Source organism: Pristis pectinata, chromosome 12 (assembly GCF_009764475.1).
Source record: "Pristis pectinata isolate sPriPec2 chromosome 12, sPriPec2.1.pri, whole genome shotgun sequence".
NCBI classification, from domain to species: Eukaryota; Metazoa; Chordata; class Chondrichthyes; order Rhinopristiformes; family Pristidae; genus Pristis; species Pristis pectinata.
This window is the reverse complement of record NC_067416.1, coordinates 35,488,003-35,508,756: the sequence shown is the minus strand read 5'-3', so window position 1 is coordinate 35,508,756 and position 20,754 is coordinate 35,488,003. Positions and strand designations below refer to the sequence as shown.

Genomic DNA, 20,754 nt, shown 5'->3' with positions numbered 1-20,754 from the left:
TCTTGTACTCAATGCCCCGATCAATGAAGGCAAGCATGCCGTGCACCTTCTTTACCACCCTATGTACTTGCATGGCCACTTTCATTGAGCTACAGACTTGAAACCCAAGATCCTCAAGATAAAAGAATGAGGAATGATCTCATTAACACGTAAATGCCCCTGAAGGTGATTGTTAGATCCCAAGAGTCTGTTTCTTCCAGCAGGAGAATATGGGTCCAAGAGACTTAAGTCGAGGGGCTATTTAGGACTGAGAAGAAGAGACACTTCATTACACACGGGGTTGTGTATCCTTGTAGTAATCTACCTCAGAGGACTCGTGATACTCAGTCACTGAGTTTATTCAAGATTGAATTTTTGGAATTAGAGGATGTAGGTATCTGGTGGTTAGATGGATGAGATACAACTTCATCCATGATCTTATTGAATGGTAAAGCATATTCAACATACCATTTGGACTGGACTAACAATCCAGAGTTCCGAGTTCAAATCCTTCCATGGCAGCTGTGGAATTTAAATTCAGTCACTTATCTGGAATTAATAACATCCAAACTAGTTGTTAATAATTATGACCACAAACTACCCAATTGTCGTAAAAACTCAAATAAAATCAGAAAATTGCCAGGAATACTAAGCAGGTTAGATGACATTTTTGGAGAGAGAAGGAGAGTTAATGTTTCAGGTCAATGACCTTTTATCAGAAATAGCAAAGAGTAAAAATCTAACGTGTTGAGTCCTGAAGACTGCATAACATGGCTAGATTAAGGATGAAATGCTGTTCCTTGAGCTTTGTTAGAACAGTGTAAGAAGCCAAAAGCCAAAATGTTAGAGTGGGAATGAAATGGGCAATTAAAGTGATAGGCAACTGAAGGCTCAGCTTTGTCAGTGTGGGCTAGATACTGGTGTTCTGCAAAGAAGACACCCAATCTGCACGTGGTTTCTGCTGTGTAAAGGAGAGAACATCGTGAGCACTGAATACAGTGCACTAAATTGGAAGATGTACAATTGAATCGCTGCTCTGCCCAAAAGGAGTGTTTGGATCCCTGAGTGTGGAAAAGGAAGAAGTCAAGGACAGGTTTTGCATCTGCTCTAGTTGCAGGGGAAGGTGCTGTGAGAGTGACAAAGGGTTGGTGGAAATGGAGGAACGAACAAGAGAGCGTCATCAATTTGTAATATTAACCTTGTTTCACTCTCTTTGCAGATGCTGCCTTACCTCTTGAGTATTTCCAGCATTCTCTTTTGTTTCAGATTTCCAGCAATTGCAGAGTTCTATCTCACATAGTTCCAGTGTTAGATTATTTTTTATCTCCTCTGTTCTCATTTATCTCTTCTATCTGCACTTTCTCCAGACAGATCAACAAACCCTCACCATCCTCTCTTAGCTGGTAACACCACTTGTGTCATTCATTGTCTCCTGGTCTTCACCCCTTCCCCCATTATCCCACCCCCAGTCAACGCACCTCTGCAATTCAAAACAAGTTATTGTTCTAACCTGTCTAATTGCCAATGGAAGGTTATTGACCTGAAGTGTTAACTCTGTTTCTCTGTCCACATATGCTGGCTGATCTGTTTTGAGTATCTGCTTTTATTTCAGATTTCCAGCATCTGCAGGTTTTTCTTTTGCTTTTTAGTTTCTGTCATTAAAAACACCATTGATTCACTAATGGCCTCCAGAAGAAGAAATCTGTCATCCTTACCTGTTCTGGCCTACATGTGCCAATATGGCCCTTTGTAGCAGCCCAGCAAGTCAATCAATTCTACTGTAACTGTTAAGTAACAGGATGTGTCCAATCCATCTAATTAGCATGCAACTGGTCAACTCTCAATCATCAGCAAAGTGATGGAAGTTTTTGTCTTCGGTAGTGCCACAAAGCAACACTTAGTCACCAGTAACTAACTCACTGTTGAAAGGTTTGGGCTTTGCCAGGACCATTCCGCTCCAGACCTCATCACAGCCTTGGCCCAATGGTGGACCAAAGAGCTGAATTTCAGAGGAGGTGAGCATAACTGTACTTGTCAACAAGGCATCACTTGATGGAATGTGGTATCAGAGAGCCCTGATAAAACTGAAGTCAACAGGCATCAAGGGGAGAAGACTCCAGTGGCTGGAGTTGTACTTCGCACGAAGGAAAATGGTCATGCTCATTGGGTGGTCAATCACCCCAGCCCCAGAACATCACTGCAGGAGTTCCTCAGGCCAGTATCCTAGGTCCCAACCATCTTCAGCTGCTTCGCCAATGACCTTCTGTCCTTCACAAGGTCAGAAGTAGGGATGTTTGCTGATGAATGTTCAATTCCATTTGGAGCTCTCCAGGAAAGTGAGGGATTCACCCCTGCATGCAGCAAGACCTAGACAACAGGGCTTCTAACAGTAGAGAGTTAACCACCCACACCTGATATTCAGTGGCATTGCCAAGTCCCCCACTTCAGTCTACTGGGGATCTCCAATGATAGAAGCACAAATGCACAAGCAACATAAATATTGTAGCTACAAGAGCAGGTCAAAGGATATCCGTTGATGAGTGACACACTTCTTAACACCCCAAATTCTTTCCACCATCTGCAAGGCACAAGTCAGGAGTGTGATAGAATACCCTTCACTTGTGTGGATGAGTGGAGGTCGAACAATATTTAGGAAGCTCAACATAATGCAGGATAAAGCATGCTCCATTCACCACATTAAATATCATTCCCTCCACCACCAGCACATGTTGGCTACCGTGTGTGCCACCTACAAAATTCATTGCAGTTATTCACATAGGCTACTCCCAACAGCAACTCCCAAACTCACAACCTCTATTGTCAAATAGGATAAGGTGAATGAGAATACCACCATCTATCTGTTCCACTCTAAGTCACATATCACCCCGATTTAGAAGTACTGTATATCGCCACTACTCATTGTTGCTGGGTCTAAATCCTGAGAGTCCTTGCACAACAGCAGTGCAGGACCACCTTCAGCATAAGTCCAAGAAGTTGGCTCACCACCAACTTCTCAGTAGGGAGTGGGAATAAACCTTGGCCCTGCCAGTGATGTCCAGAATAAAAAAAACAAAATAAAAATAATCCTGCCGCTATGTCTTGTGTTCTTACATTCAATTTTCCTCCACTTGTAACCTTCATGGCCCTGCCCCACATTATTTCTCCAATCTCTTCAGCCAATAATCCTTTCCATACTTTGCTTCATGAACTGTAGCTTACCGTGTGCTGCCTCCCATCAACCTATTGTTGTAATTACATTAGGTCCCCTAAAGTTCACTGACTCGCCACTTCCCTACTTCCCTCTCCTCTTAAAATCCTTCTGATTTAACTTTCAGATAGCTAGCTTTCCTATCATAATGTAGCCTTCCCCTCTACCTGCTCAACATATGTCTGTATTTTCTCCTTCTTCTGTGAATCCTGCTGAGACATGTTCTGTGTTTAAGGCAATTTATGAACCAAAATTGCTATTGCTGTAGAGGTGGCATTCAAATTTATTGAAGTGTCTGTTCATTCTCAAATTGTATACCATCTTGAAAGTTCTAGCCTCATACATTATTGCCATTATGGCTCTCAGTGTGGCTGTTTTTTTTCCTAAGCTGCAGGTAAATCAATTCCTCTTTTCTCTTCCCTTCATCGCTACTGATTTGATACCGAAATTGTTCGCTTTGTTCTAAATTAGAATCTATTCTTTTGTACACACTAGAATATTGATAGCTCACTTCTCACATCTTTCTTTTTCTCCATAATATTACACACTTCCCCACATTTCCTTCCTTTAAAGCTTTCAAAACTCTTCTTGTCACTAAATCTCTGTATCCCAATGAAAAAAAAACAAGATGCTGGAGGAACTCAGCAGGTCAGGCAGCATCCGTGGAGGAAAGCAGACAGTCAACGTTGACCATCTGCTTTTCTCCAAGGACGCTGCCTGACCTGCTGAGTTCCTCCAGCATCTTGTTGTTTTTTCATCTAGATGCCAGCATCTGCATTCCTTTGTTTCTCTGTATCCCAAGTTATGATAAACTCTCATTTACATTTTTCAATCACACTGAGCCAGTTTTACAAAGGTTCATCAAGGAAACCAAGCAACAGCTATCTTACTTCTTTCTCCAATGTAATTGTCCCATGAAAATTAATCTGCAATAAATTATCCACTCCTAAGCACCTGTCAAAGTTTGATTCCGATCCAGTTCTTCCTCCAGAACCACCAACAACAGCAGTTTATTTCCTGATCCCCTGTCAGAAAAAAATCGTTTGCAAAGTACTGAGTAATATTAACTCACTTGAGCTGTGCATTGGGTTTTTTTTCTTCTTAACAGCGAAGGGTTAAAGTCTGATTGGCTGGTTAATCATCAGAGTACAACCATTAAAATGTCCTTAATGCCTTGTGCATTGGTTAGCATAATAAAATAGTCTGCTTTAGCCTTGCAAACAAATTAAGTGCATCACTGTTTGAGATGCCAGATGTAAGATAATATTAAGTAGCCTTTTTGTAAACCTCAAATTATCCCCCTTGAAAAATCTACATATTAATTCCTCATTACTTTCACATCAAAGGACAATTGAAATAATTTGGTTTTGATCATCATATGCTTGCACTGAATTAGAATTTTTAGCCTTTGCAGATAGTGATTTTATTCATGACAATAAATCATCAATCATGCCTTTATATCCCTTCGCAGTGCACCCACAATGTTTTCCCTGAATTATTTGGCATGATTCTTTTTTTATGCCTTTTGCTTTTTCTTTTAAACGTAAATCATGGTAGCAGATTACAGATTGCAATTTAAATTGGGGTGATTTATAATTTCCTGAGATGTTGCTTTGCATTTTATTGGTGGATGACATTACATGCAACAGCATTTACTATTCACAAGTTTGCAATACTTCAGTGTCATGTGTGATTGTTTTGAAAAAGCACTTAGGAATATTACGCTTCAAAATCAGGACTCTTCACTTTCTATTGAAATTAAGTGCTTCTACAAGAATAGTCTAAATCATACCTCATTTGTGTTTATTTGCCATGGTTACTTAAGTGACTATTCCTTCAGAGCTGTAGTATTTTGCTGGATAGAAACCTGCATTATACAGTGCAGCATGTATACAATACAACATTATACAGTGTTCCCTATAATGTAAGTGTCATGCCAGATTGACAAATCTATATTATAGTCCAGGATAAAATGAAGAGCACTTTATACTCAGTGCATATTGCAGAGGTTGCTCTGGGCTAATCTATAACTAAATGAGGAATTTGCCAAGATTCATATGATTTGGGTTCTGCTATTAAATTATTTAAATATTATTTAACCATAAAATAATTCCAGATTTCAGTCACCTTGTTAAATGCAAAATGAATGAAGGATATATTAGTAGATCATAGACATAATTTTTTTGGATCAATAGTGGCAGAGCTATTTATCTCACATGCAATGTTCACCTATTTCTTACCTGGAATTAAGACAAAAGAGATTACATTCACAGTGGAGACTTATCTCTGTGATGTTAAATGTAAAGTTCAATGCAAAAGTTATTAGTAACTGCAGCACACTGTTGTCTTCATAATGGCTTCAAATTAAGTGCTGATGTCATTTTAAAGCTGTGTTATTTGTGTGTCATTCTTTCCAGGAGGGGATATGGACAACAGGAGGTAAGAATCACCATGTTTCATCTACATTTGCATCCTACTATTTCAAATGTTTAAAACTCTTCTGAAGAAAGTCAAGTGCTTATCTCTTTTACCACCTCCTGCTCTTTTTTTCTTTCCCTCTTCCAACACTTTTCCAGCAACAGCAATTGCTGAGGCCCTCGCTTCTCAGACCTGAGGTACAATAACCTATCTATGTGTTAATAATTAATCACAGCATTCTTACAAGTTTATATATGTGCCTACATTCCAAAAGACTACTTTTCAATTATTTGTCTTGATTAAGGCTTAATTCAGCAACATGTGAACACAAATTCTCATTATATTGCTTATTTGAATGGTAGGAACTCTCTATGGAATCAGGCATCGATCCTGGCCAGGACTACTATGCACAGGATTACTACAATTATGAGCCTGGGTAAGCATTTTTTGTGAAGTTCTTAAAAATCTTTAGCAGTATATCAAACTTATTTATACATAAATCTATCACATAAATCATAGAAATAGAATAGTTGTTGCTCTGGCTATACGATGCATTTAAGTCAAAACTCTGCAAATCATAACTGACTGAAAACAGTTAAATGAGAGCTTTCATTCAGTGAGATCATCTGAAGTATAAAAGAGAATATTCAACTACTAGCTGCCCGTTCTTTGCTTCAAACACAAACAACAGGGGAAACAAACACTGGTGGGCTCTTTATTTGCCATTAATTATCAGGTAGGCCCATCATTCCCATTCAAATCTTGTTGCAGGCTCCTCAGTGATGCATTTTGGCTGGTTGTGGAGCTTTTGCTGCAGTTTTAATGCAGGGGAATGAGCAATTTAACCAGCTGTCTTTAAAGGGACTGCTGGAAGTCGCTCCCAGGAAAAGGTTAAGTTTAGTTTCTAGGTCCTGACCTCTATCCATAGATCCACTTCCCTCTCTCCAATGAATCTGCTGGCTGGATATAGGCAGAAACAGGATAGCAATCTGCTGTCCTAAGCTGCCAACTTTAAACAGTGGGCCAATAGAGTTCAAGTGAGATCTGAACTCAAAATTAGTCACCTCACCGGTTGCCATGGGCAACTTCGTACCAACTTTTGGGCCAAAGTTGAAAATTGCCCCCAACCCCTGCTGCTAATTTGTTTAAGAAGATTATATGTGCTAATGTGCAACTCTTTCAGAGAAAAAAAGGGCATATTTTAGTTACCTCTGAGGTATATTTTGTAGATCCATTGCAGTTTCCTTGTTGCTGCATTTTTTATCTTGGACATTTAGTGGTTGGATTTTAGATTTCCCCACCAGCTGGAGCAGTCAGTGAGTAGGTTAACTATTATCATACATCATGTTCTTTTTTTTCATTTCCCTAATTTATGGAAAGGAAACTTAGGCAGGATACATCAAAGGCAGCTGGTCTGGAATGGGCAGTGCAGAGGCACAGTTAGTAGTGGTGCTATCTCAAGGCTCCAGCAACCCAGGTTCAATCCAGACCTCGAGTCCTGCCCCTGTGGAGTTTGCACGTTCTCTCTGTGAACAGGTCCTCTGGGGACTCCGGGTTCCTTCCACATCCCAAATACATGAGGGTTATTGGTTAATTCACCACTGTAAATTGCCCTTTGTGTGTAGATGAGTGGTGGAATATGGAGGGAGCTGATGGAACTGTAGGAGAATAAAAATGAGATTAGTGTAGGATGTGTAAGTGAATGCTTGATGGCTGGCATAGACTTGGTGGGCTGTGCTGTGTGACTCTATGGAATACAGAGGTTACAGGTTGGAACTGCTAGTCGCCTGTAAATGTATGTGGAACTATGGTGTTTATAACCTCCCATTCTGAACATGCTGGGATATATACAATGGGCTGCATGACATATGAAAACATTAACTGCATTGCCATGACATTCAACACTAATGGGAAATGTAATATCAGTAAAATATTTTTAGGCCTGATACTTTTGTAGATGGAAGTTTTACAATGAGTAGGACAGATTGGTTGGGGTGGATATTTTCTAATGCAGCCCTAAACAGAAACGACACATCCTGGTAGAGAGGTTTTCAGCTTCAGGCTTCATGCGGATGTTACTAGTGATCTGCGGGTGCTTCACTTCAGCGTGCCACTTTCAAAAATTATTTGGAATCTGCATGGATCTGACCTGCAGGCTGAGCATTTTGTAAGATTTGGGGAGTTGGGTGGACTGGGCGAGGAAGCAGATCTGGGATTGGGAATGAGAGAAGGCATGAATTCTCCCCATGGCCCATCTAATTTTAAGGCAAGTTTGCTGAGCAGTTGTGCAGGGATGATAACTTTGACCCAGGTTCAATTCTGTGCAGGGACATTAACGTTGACCCATGTGCAATGACGGGCACCTAGTTCAATATGGAAATTGTGGCTCTCCATTTGACAAACAATTGCCAATAAACCGTTGCCTGCCTGTTCTGAATAGGATTTCTGGACACTTATTGAAACATTTTGTTTAAAATTGAATTAGACAGCAAGTTAGTTCCCATCTCGACTGGTCAACCAATTTTCCTGGGATAAGGAAGAGGATCAGCAGCTGAAAATCAATTCCTTCCCTCACTCGCAGGATGGCTTACCTCACAGATAGCTGCAAGTTCCCAACAGTGATAACCAGTCTTTATGAACATAAGAAAATAGGAGCAGGAATAGGCCACCTGTCCCCTTAAGCCAGCCACACCATTCAATATGGTCATGTCTGATCTACCCCAGGCCTCATCTCCTCTTCTGTGCCAGTTCCCCATAGTCCTCAGTTCCCCAATCTTTCAAAAATGTATCTATCTTCTCCCTAAGCACCTCCAGTGATCTAGCCTCCCCTACTCTCCGGGATAAAGAATTGCAGAGATTCACCACCCTCTTACACTTTTACATACCTCAGTTTTAAATGACTCCCCCTTGTCTTGTAACTACATCCCCTCTTTTGAGATCCTCCCACTAGTGAAAACATATCGACATTTACCTCTTAGGGACTATCATGTTTCATTAAGATCACCCTTCGTTCTTCGAAACTTCAATGAATATGGATCTAATTTCTTCAGCTGCTTGTGTCAGGACAATCTCTCGCTCCAGGAATTAGCCTACTGAATTTCTTTTGGACTGCCTCCAGTGCTAGTATATCCTTTCTTGAATAAGGAAACCAAAAGTGTGCACGGTATCTTTTCCAGTGGGTGAGGACAATGAGGACAAAGGTGATTACTATTTATGCTGGCAGATATATATTTTGTGTGAACGCTTGGGCTACTGTACATGATGTGGCAAGGTAGTCTGTATTGTCTTTTTTTGCCATAGGACCTGGCATTCTACATATCCCTCCACTGCAAACTTCAAGATGACTACAGTAGACCAATGTACTTGCAAAGCTTAGTTCTGTATTTCCTTACGACATAGAAGGAGGCAATTTTGGTCCATTGAGTCCATACTCTCTCACAGCAATCCCATTAACCCATTAATTTTCCCTGCAGCCCATTCTCCTCATATTCCCATTAACTACCCCAGATTCCGTCACCCACATCCAGGGACAATTTATAGTGGCCAATGAATCTACTAATCTACACATCTTTGGGATATGGGAAGAAACCGCAGCACCCAGAGGAAACCCACGAGGCGCAAACTCCACACAGAGAGCACCAGAGGTCAGGCCAGCTTCAGTTAAAGTATTGCATACTGCTCAGGACACATGCAATGACTGTTTTGGCATCCTTGTTCAAATTTTGCCTTTGCCTCAAGCTCATTTTCAGCCTGGGATATTCTGCTGTTCGTTCCATGATTGTAAATATTACCAGCCTTTTAAATTTTAATTTACATTGACGTTCACCTTAGTAAAGCTAACCTGCAATTGGAATTTGAAGCAAAATAAAGAATGGAGCAAGGGTGAAAAAATAATTATACTACACTGAGTAATGAGCTAATCATAGCTCAGCGATAGTGTTGCTGATTGATGTATGGAAGCAATTTTACTAAAGGTTTGCAATTATCTAGTCACAAATAGAATTGTCACATGACCAAAAGATAAAATGTTATCCTAACCTTCAAGGGGCTTCACTTTTAAGCTTGCTCAGTTCTTTATTTGCAAGATGAAATCTTAATTTCTCGTATGTAGTGTTCAATGACGATAGCATCAGTTTGTTTAGAGTGTAACCACATACTGCAGTCACAGTCAGTTCTATCCTGAATTATACAATCATCTATTGTAAGAAAGCTGGGATCAATACCCTGATAACCAGGCAATCTTATAAATCCTTAGCACTTTACCTTCACTCCTTATCAAGAACTGTCTGTAGTTTACCATCCAATATATGCCGTGGAGTTGATTAGATCTAAATTTTGCTCGTCTTCGCCACCTTACATTATTCAGTTTGGATTATATCATCATTTACACTCTGTGGGGCCCTGTACAACCTGGCAAATGAAATAATTCACCATTTCTTATTGTTGGAGGAAGATTTCAGAACTAGCAATGGTTTATTAACATTAGAATCATAATTGTGTAAACACTGAGTGACATTAATAATAGAGGCTGCAAAGGCAGTTCAGGCTATCACAGTAACTGTTAATTATAAATTTGCAGTTGATATTGATACCCACGACTGATTCAGTCAGTGTATTTAGACTCCATGCATCACTAATATGTTTAACAAAATTCGATAACTAGTCTATTTGTCTACAATTTTGAGTGCACTGTAAAGAGTGCATCACTCATTTCCATTGACACCCTGAGTGGCTTCCAAGGCCCAAGGCATTGGGCACTACTGACTGGTATTGCAAATTTTCAGCCTCAAAGATGTACTCCCCTTGGAGGCTAGGTTATAGAGGGATGCAGCAGTTGACAACTACAGCGCTTAGGAGTCCTAATAAACTCAAGTCAATCAATGTCAAGGGTATACACTCCACTGGCTGGAATCATACCTCACACAAAGCCATGGATGTTGGAGGTCAATCGTCCCAGTTCCAGGACATCTTTGCATGAGCTCTCCAGGGCAGTGTAGTAAGATTGATCATCTCCAGCTGCTTCATCACTGACCTCCCTTCCAATATGACATAGGAAGTGAGGATATTTGCTGATGATTGCGCAATGTTCGGTTCCATTTGCAGCTCATCAGCACATGAAATAGTTCACAATAGTTCAGCGAGACCTGGGCAACATTCAGACGTGGGCTGATAAATGTCAAGTAACATTTGCCCCACACAAATGCCAGGCAGTGACCATCTCCAATGACCACCTGCCCTTGGCATTCAATGGCATTACCATCACCAAGTCCCCCACTATTTAACATCCTGGGGGTAACACTGAACAGAAACTCATCTGAAAGAGCCACATGTAAACCATGGCTTCAAGAGCAGGTCAGAATCAAGGTATTTTATATGTGGCATTACTTCACCTGACATCCCAAATCCTTTCCACCTTTGACAAGGTACAATCAAGAGTGTGGCAGCATCCTCTTCATTTACCTGGATGACAACTCTGACAACACGCAAAGTTCAAAAACAACCAGAACAAGGCAGCCCATTTGATTTGCACTCCATGACCACTCTAGACATTTGTTCCCCCCACCACTGATGTACAGTAGCTGCACTGTGTACCATCTACAACAGTCTGCTGTACGACTGTTCCAACAGCTCCTCCCTAAACTATGAACTCTGCCACCAAAGAAGGAGAAGGACACCAGGCACATGGGATGCCAACCACCTGCAGGTGCCTCAAGTTACATACCACCTGGACTGGGAATATCTTGCTGGTCCTTTATTGTCACTGGATCTAAGTTCTGAGACTTTCTCCCATAACACTGTAGAAGTACTTTCACCAGAAGGTCTGCAGATATCCAAGAAGGCAACTAACCACTACCTTCTCAAGGGCAATTAGGAATGAACAATAAATGCTGGCCTTGCCAGCGATGTCCATGTACTGAAAATAATTAATAAATAGAAAGTACATATTATGCTGGATTGCATGGAGAAGTGTCCGTACATAAAAGTTTGCTTGTTGCTAACTGCACTGTGAAGTTGCATGGAGTTTAGTGGCAGGGTATGAAATTGTAGCAGTTCCTCATCATCGGCAGCTCACCCCATATCTCAGCCACTTAATCTGATGTTCATTAATCCTGACATAATGTGGAAAAGATCCAAATAATGGAAGGTCATACTAAAGAAAATCAACTTCATATAGAATAATAAAAATAATTTAAGACAGTAACGTATTGCTAATGTGAAAAAAAAATTCTTGAGCTGTGATTAAAAGTCTGCTGTCCTATCTGTCAGCAAGAATTTGATTGGATTCTATTAAAACTTTCCCTTACTTTGTTGAGTCGCATAAATCAAAGCATTAATATGACATTGCGTAATATTATTAATGTTTGCCTTTTCACATAAATATTCAGCTCTAGTAGACCCGGGTAAAATGTTTTCTTTGTTTTGAAATCTCTCATCACAACCTCAGTTCTAACCTTGATGCGATGAGCTGATATAGTTTGTCAAAATACTAGCAATTTGAAACTGTTCTGCACTATTCCATGTTTGTGTGCACTGCGCAAATGAACTTTATCTAAAACCTGCCATGAGCAATGAGCGCTTTTGGAAATTTGACCTTGTTCTTCCATGTGGAAGTATAAACATACACAGGCTGATCTTACCGCATAAAATTAACTTGGACATTCAAGGCTCACATATGGCACAGACCACACACACCATAGACTGCTTTAACTGGAGAGATTTAGCTGAAGGAACCAAACATAGTTGATCTGCTTCTGGGAGTCTGAGGCATGTGCTTTTTGTGTTTACTCCCACCATCCACTCTTCTGCCTTTTGAGCCTCTTGACTCTTATCTTGGTCAACTAACTTGGGTTAGGTGAAGGACCACACAAATCCGAATTAATTCAAACTACTTGCAATCTTATTGTATCAACTTATTATATCAAATGCAAATATCCACATAGTTCCTGAATTCTATTGTTCCTCTTGGACCAATACTCAACCAAACTGTTTTTCTCACTTACAAAGAAATAGGGGATCTCTCATTGACCAAACAACTGATCCTTCTTCTCCCTGCCCCAGGCATGGGGGTCTTGTGATGATTGGTCTCCCCAGAGTTCTCACTTGTTAGTCTCCTGAGTTCTCGCTGCTCTACCTCCAGAAACCTTCATTATCATTCTTTTCCCTTATCAGTTCAGCATCGTTATACTTTGATGCATCGGACCATCTTGTGTCTACCCCTCCTTGGCGCTGGCTCAAGGCTACAGGTGGCATCACCTCACCGCATGCCTCCAATGTAACTTCTTTGCTTTTTTTGCTGAATCAGGCCATTTCACACTAATTATAGCCAGTTCAAGTCAGACACTTCAGTTCACGGACACAGACTACTCTTATAAACCCATGTTGATTCTTCTGCCTTATCAAAGAGCATCGCACAAATAACTTCTTATTTGGAGATGATCTCTGATTAGCAGATTATCGGTCAGGCCTTCGTTATGTCCACTTTCAAGTACTTCAATCCAGAAAGAGTTTCAATTCAGAAAACGACAGTCTCCACTTCTTCCACCACCTGGCGAGAACTCCTCTACTCGTCCACTGCCCTTGACTTATTCCAGCTAGCTGTTCCACAGATTTTTAATTTCTTCAGGCCAATAGGCTCTTACTCCCATATCCAACTCATTCTCCTTGGCCCTGCTCTGTGTGTGCACCTCACCCTCTCCACCACCCAGTGGCACATCTGATCCCCAATTCTCCCTGTTCTCCCCATCTTTTGACTCCCCATCATCTCCTGATGAAATTGATCTCCTTCCCAGTTTACCTCAACAATCCAGAGCCTACAGGACTTCTGCTTGCTTTGCCCTGGTAGAGCTGGTGGACAAAAGACCTGGGTGTGCACTTATGCATGTAGTCCTACTGTATCAGGCGTGATGCCAAGGACCTTCTGCATGATAGAATTTGGCTACCATGGGGCTTCATGCAAAGCTAGTGTGGGCCTCCAAATTCTGTTTACATTTAACATGCCCTCACTGGTACAGATGGATTTATGGATCTATTTGTATGTCAATAATAGATTAAACTATATCTTCTTCAGATGAGAATAAGTAAGTTGAATAATTTAATTGCAGCTGATTATATCATATACTTCTTTCTATTCCTTCTATATAGTATTGCTATTCATGTCTTTTGCAAAAAAATAGAAAATACTTAAATTCCACAGGATTATTATTTGTTTGGTATTTAATAATATCTATTGATAGTCCTATATTTTAAATGAGTAGTTACATCTTTTGTCTAATACACATTTACCTAATAGAGGTTTGGTAAATGGGTCTATTTCGAGTGTGAGTTTTAACTAATCACACTAAATGTTGTAAGAAGTTGCAGGTTGGATTATATGATCTTTATTTGGCGGCATCTTATTTAATGGTCTATAATTCACCATAAAAGTAATTAATTAACTCTGAAGAATTAAGTAAGTTCTGTAACAGTGGGATTTGCACCAAAGGAACCATCTGTTCTCAGCACTAAATAAGCAGTGATCTTCCCACAGTGAGGTAGATTGTGCCTGCTGTCTTTTGCTGATCATTATTCTGGCTAAAACTAAAATTTTAAATGATTCATAGAATTTCTTTGACTTGTGCTTCTGATGTTAATTCTAGGTATGAAGTACCACAATATGGAAGTCGTCGCAGATTAATCTCCCCCTCCGGAATGTATGATGATTATGGTGAGGTCGTGATGGAAGATGATGGGGGCTACTATTATAGTCCACAGGGATCAAATGCAGATGGAGAGGTAGTTATATGCAGCAGATTTCTTTTCCATTTAAATATTAATGTACTTTCTTTTGATGGTGAAGCACACTTTGAAATGGGAAACATCAACAATTTTGAAAGGCATCTGTTAAAGCTTTATTTTACCATTCAGGTCAAAATATGTGGTGTTTTTTTTATTGTCAATATATGGTAATGTCTGCAGACTATGAAGCAGTTGTTGGTATCTTCAGTATATCACTGGTGTACTTTGTAATACATTCTTAATTAAAGTATAGTATTAATTTTATTGGTGACTGACATATCAACCATGATAAAACATCTGAAACATTGGTCATCTATTTTACTTCCTCTAATTTGTGGATGCCATGAGAGTAAATAAAACAGATAACCCTCTTCACCCTATTCACAGATTCAGGTATCTAGGTCCTGGGGTGATGGGATTCAGCTGAAAGTGGTGGGTTCAAAATGTAAGGGCTGGCCCCTTGCAAGGGCCATTCCCCTTTAGAACAGGAAACCTGTCACCGAGCAATGATACCAATTACATGCTTGATTCTTATTTTTATTAGGAGCCATTCTGATTCTCTGGGTGTTACAAAAGTGATTTACTGTTAACCTCAGTTCTATCAACAATGAAACTAGTGGATAATTGCACAGCAAATGTTTGACCATCTCCATCTTAATATAATAAACAGGGTCTTCAGATCACAATAAGATCTCAGATCCAAAGAACTAAGGCACTACCTACTGAGGGAGCTAATGATTGGCATTTGGTCCCTATATAAGCAATTTGGGAAAGTTGCTTGTCTCAATGCTTAATACATGAGTCAGCCCCCCTTCTTGATGCAATTACCACACACTTGAGTTCAAAAAAAACCTGTTAAATATTTTCCAGTCCTGTATTTCTATACATCAAAAACCTACAGAAACAATGCAGGGACAGCTCTCACATCTAAATTGCAATCTCAGGGATGTTTTATTTTCATCTAATGTCCATAATTTCATTGCTAATCCTAGTTTTCACTATGAACTCAAATGCATTTCCTACCACACCAGCTATTCAAAAGGGTTTTATATTACAAGGGAAAAGGATGACTTACGATTGAAGATTTACAAGACATTGGGTCAGAACTTGCTGGGAAATACTGACAGGTCTGTCTCAAACTGACTCCCTGGAAGTGTGAATGTACAATCGCAGAAGCCCCAAGCCTATTGGTTGCTCTTCACTGCCAATTCCTTGGCGCTGTCCAGCAATGGACTTCTCACAGGTTGCTGTATTAGAACACAAGTGCTGCAATACCCAGGCACATGCTGCCTATCGAATATACACAGGTTTACTACCTATTGCAGGAACAATGAGTCCATTTATTTCAATAGAGAGCAAGGGCTGCAAAGGACTAGGGTAATGATTACGTGGCTTATATTTTGTTAAATTAATTGAGTTCTCTTCAGTTTTTTAATTGTTCAACACTTTCTAAGTGATTTACTATCTTAATTTTTTTGATAATTTAATGTTTTTAATTGTTTGATTAATTTTTAAGAAAATAATTTTAAATGTTTTTAATAATACATTCAGAACCATTTAAAGTCCTTGGCAGGTTTAGCTAAGTAAGGGATCTTAAGCCTATTTGGTTGTCAAAGTTTTTTATCAGCTGTTTCAGGGGTGGGCCTTATCTGGCACGCTCATGTTACAACAGCACCTCATGCAAGGCCTCTGGACCATTTGGGAGATTGGGCAGCACTTGCCAGCAAGGTGACACTGGCAGATCAGCAAAAGGTAACCACAAACTTAACCTGCAGGCCACTGCCAAGTTTGGCAACTAATCCTGGCCCCTTTGCCTCTCTGTCACTTTACCGAGCAGAAGTAACAAAGCCGATGATCTAATTTCAAAGGAGCAGATTTAGTCCTATCAAAAATAAACACCTTAATTTTCATATTATAGGATAATTAGTGTTCATACCATGTTCTAGACCTTTTGGAAAAGGAGTTGGCCACAAATACAGCTTTTTTTTTAGCACCAATTATCCTGCTTTCGTTTTATGTCATATATTCCTTTTATCCAATGCTTCTTGCTCTGTGCACTTCAATTTCCAGATTAAGTTTTCATTATCGGATTCTGTGAAAATTTGAATCAATTGTTTCATTTGGTGATCAAAGCCTGTTATTCACCCTCGCAAGCTTCTGATTGTGATTCAGGGCCTGAAGGTGAAAGAACTGAATGCAGCACAACATCACTTTCCACACCCTCTGACTGTTCCCATCTTGTGATAGTCAGCTTTTTTCATGTCCCTCAGCACTACCAGTATTGGAATTTGGTCACTCATTCAGAGGTAACTCAGTTTTTGGTTTACGGTAATATATCATTAAGCAATTTTCCTCCATCTTTAAAATGTCAGCTTTAGAGTCAAGGTTGAGAAAACTGAAGCCATTGTTTATTTCTCAAACAACATCAACCAAGTGGTTCTCTTGCTGTCCTTTGATGGACCTTGTGGACTACAAATTTGCTGCCATATAAACATATGAACCATCAGGTTCTTGAACCGACCTGCACAACCCCAACCTGACCCTAGCAATGGAACACTATGGACCACCTCTTGCACTACCATGGACTTGTCTCTGATTGTGTCTTGTTTTTGCAGAGTCTTTTTCTCCCTCTCTCTCTTCACTGTCTTGTAGAATTTATGTATAATTTATATTCTGTGTGCTGTACCTGTACCTCAGGTGCTCACTGTACCTGTACCTCACCACACTTGTGCACATGACAATAAACTCGAGTTGACTTGACTTGACTTGACTTGTAACATCGCAACATAGTTCAGATGTAATTGTCCGTAAAGTGGATTGTGACATACTGAAGATACGAAGGATCTCGTACAAGTATTTTTTTCTGTGACCGATAGGGTGAAATGTCATGTCTGAACTTCTTTGTTTATCCATAATAATTCTCTGTATGGTCTTTAATTTAGTTCCATTTTCATAATTTCAGGCAATGCATCAAGGGAAAAGTACGGTTAGGAAAAGTGCTAAACAGGACACTGGAGATCAGACTGGTGCAGAGACATCAAGGAGTGATGCATTAGGTCAAGATGGTGCCCCAGAACAAGCAGGTGGCTCAGTGGCTGAGGAGAGTACGGCTGCAGGAATGGTTCAAGGTGGAGAGGGAAAGAGGAAGCTGAAAAGTATGGTTCAGATTAGTAAACTGACAGCAGATATTAGCAAAGGCGAGGCAGGCAGTGATCAGTCGGTTGACTCTTCCATCTCGTATCACTCTCGATGGAAGAAAGTAAAGATATTTCCCATGATAGTTCAGAAAGTGAAAGGTAGTAGCAAGGACACAAATTATGCCAAACTTGTGTCTGCCAGGCATGTGGAAAGCCAGGACAGTGTGGTAAGCAATGAATCAGGAAGCGTCATCATTAATGGAAACTATTTCCAGAAGTCAACAGCAGGCAAACCAAGAGAAAGAAAGAAAATGGGCAAAATGTTAAAGGAAGTCAAAATTTCCAAACAACTGGAACCCAGGCGTAAATCTGCTGGCATGACTTCAGTTACTGAAAGTGAGCCAGAAGACGGATCCAAGACTCAGGGTGGCAGTGAATCTGAAAAGGAAGAAAAGATTTCAAAAGTTTCGATTAGTGTCACAACAGAGAGTGATGAGGAAAAGAGTGATGCTTCTGAGGAAGAAAGTGATGACCTACAGAAGAAAAGAGATTCCTCCAATAAGGCTGAGGATGACTTGTCAGTTAGCAGTGTTGAGCAATCAGAAGTTGAAGATAAAGACTACCTTAAAGTGACACTTGATCAAGATGAAACCAATGAAAGTACAGTGGATTCTGACGAAGAAGGTGATGAAGAGTTGGATATATCAGATGAGGAGACAAAATCCGAGCCAGAGGAAGAAGAATCAGAGGGAGACAAGGAAGATGAGGTCGATTCTGATGAAGAATCCAAGAGTGAAACCTCTGAAAAATCTAGTTCCCAAAGTAGAATGACATCACAGAGCAGAATGTCTGATCCAGAAGGTCAGGATTCAGTGTCAGGTCCATCATCCAAAAGTGAAACTACGTCACGTAGTCTTGATGAAGCATCGGATGATTCTGATGAAGATGCTGCCACTGGTGCAGAAGCGGAATTGACAAGTTCAAGAACAGATACACAAGGAAGTGTGACTAGCAAGGCTACATCAGTAGCAACAGAAAGTAGTTCGATGTCAAAGAGTGAGGCCAGTCAGAGGACGTCAATCGCAAGTAGTTCTGGAGAAAAGTCAAGCTTGTCAACTCAAGGGAGTATAAGTAGCAGGGAAACCTCTGCCACAAGAAGCAGCAAGAGCATTTCACGCGGAACACTTTCAGCAAGAGGAACGAGTATAAGCACATCAGTAACATTTAACAGTGGTTCGGAGAATACTATTGAGGAAGAATCGAGTGAAGACCAAGACACCACATCTGAAGCCGAGGATGAAGACATTAAAAGCACGGTCAATGAAGATGAATCTGTTGACATGAGTGATGGAGCAAAATCCAGTGCAACAACCAGTCAGCAAACTGCTTCTGACACTGTTAGCAAAAGCTTGAGTACTGAAAGTCATTTGGCTGATGAGCATACCATTAGTCCTGGAAGCAATGGTAGTGGGTCAAGTGGTAGTGAGGGTACCACTCGTTCTGGTGTCAGTGGCAGAAGTAGCACGAGCCGCAGTTTGACAAGTACAGTGGCGTCCAATCAGACGGACACCACAAATTATTCTGAGTCAGCGAGTGATGTGGGTGGTGGGAATGAAAGCTCAAGCAGAGGGACAGCTTCAGATCATGAATACAACAGCAGTGAAGGAGGTGTGCAAGAAGAAGAGAGCGAAGATGCATCAGAATCAGGAACGTCATTTTAAAAGGAGCTACAGGTGCTCAAAAGAGTGGATTTTGATGTTTGATGCGACTGTATTGGCAAAGAGTTTATATCATTTGATTGCAATGCTTGTTGTGACATTTAGCCAGAACTTTTAATATATATTCTCTGAAATGGAATTAGTTCCTTGAGCAACTGGGTTGCTCTGTATTTTTCTTTATTTTGTCTTGTTTTGCATTTACTGATCAGAATAGTTCATTTCCAATAAAAAGTAAGCTACTCTCTGTGACCAAACTTAACATATTTTTGCACTGAGTTGGCATGCAGAATTTGAGCTGAGTGGAATCTCTTCTAATGGCATAGCAGACCAATTTTGCTCACTGTGCTGCATGTGTTTGGTTTTTGAAGATTGCTGTGTGGAATTAGCATGTTTGGAAATCTTAAAGCATTTTAAAATATTTCATTTTCATTTTAAAAAATGTTAATTTGAGTTTGATGGTGTAATATTTCTTCATTTATAGTCTCCCCTTCGCTGGTCTCTTGGTGTCTAAAACACTGCTCCTTTTAATACCTGGCACCGAATTCTACTTGTTAATGTGTCCTTGTCCTTCAGTCTGTTCCTCCTTCCACTGATGCAGGTCAGGCAACATTAGTGGAAAAAAGAAACAGAGTGGATGTTTCTAGTTGATGACCTATCATTGGAACCAGGCAGGTGAAAAAACAAGTGTCTTTAAAACTGCAGACAGAGAAAGAGAGTGAATGAGAGAGAGGGAGAGCAAGCGAGAGGGAGAGAGGTGGAGGTCAGAGGGTGTGCTTGGATGGAGACCAAGATTGTCCAAGTGACACAGATGCTATTGATACTGTATAAGAGAGGGTGATGAATGTTTGTTCACCTGACTAGATGAGTGTAGTGGACGGAGATGAACGAGGGCAGCAGAGAGAAACATAACAGTCCTGGAAGTGGTGAGATACAGAACACTGCAGGTGCTGGAAGTATGAATTAAGAGAGAATTCTCGGAATAGTCAGTGAGTCAGGTAGCATCTCTGGAGAGAGAAAAACTGAGTTAATGTGAAAAGTGTAAAAAGCAGAACTCAACAGTTCTAACACAAACAGAATGGCTATGTGAAAGTGTCAGTACTGGTATTGGTATTGGTTTATTATTGTCACTTATACCGAGGTACAGTGAAAAACTTGTCTTACAAACCGATCTTACAGGTCAATTCATTACACAGTGCAGTTACATCAAGTTAGTACAGAGTGCATTGATGTAGTACAGGTAAAAAAAAATAACAGTACAGAGTAAAGTGTCACAGCTACAGAGAAAGTGCAGTGCAATAAGGTGCAAGGTCACAACAAGGTAGATCGTGAGATCATGAGGTCATAGGTCATAGTCCATCTCATTGTATAAGGGAACTGTTCAATAGTCTTATCACTGTGGGGTAGGAGCTGTCCTTAAGTCTGGTGGTATGTGCCCTCAGGCTCCTGTATCTTCTACTTGATGGAAGAGTAGAGAAGAGAGAATGTCCTGGGTGGGTGGGGTCTTTGATTATGCTGGCTG

The 20,754-nt window shown here is 40.4% G+C and overlaps 1 protein-coding gene across 1 annotated transcript in view; it reads left to right on the top strand.

The window, feature by feature from the left end:
• Positions 1 to 20,754, top strand: part of pcdh15b (protocadherin-related 15b) — a 564,355-nt gene that overhangs the window by 540,723 nt on the left and 2,878 nt on the right. Inside the window, exons 33-36 of the mRNA XM_052027763.1 lie at positions 5,605 to 5,626; positions 5,764 to 5,802; positions 5,968 to 6,041; positions 14,242 to 14,377. Of these exons, the coding sequence (XP_051883723.1) occupies positions 5,605 to 5,626; positions 5,764 to 5,802; positions 5,968 to 6,041; positions 14,242 to 14,377 (271 nt within the window). The remainder of the gene's footprint in view (positions 1 to 5,604; positions 5,627 to 5,763; positions 5,803 to 5,967; positions 6,042 to 14,241; positions 14,378 to 20,754) is intronic.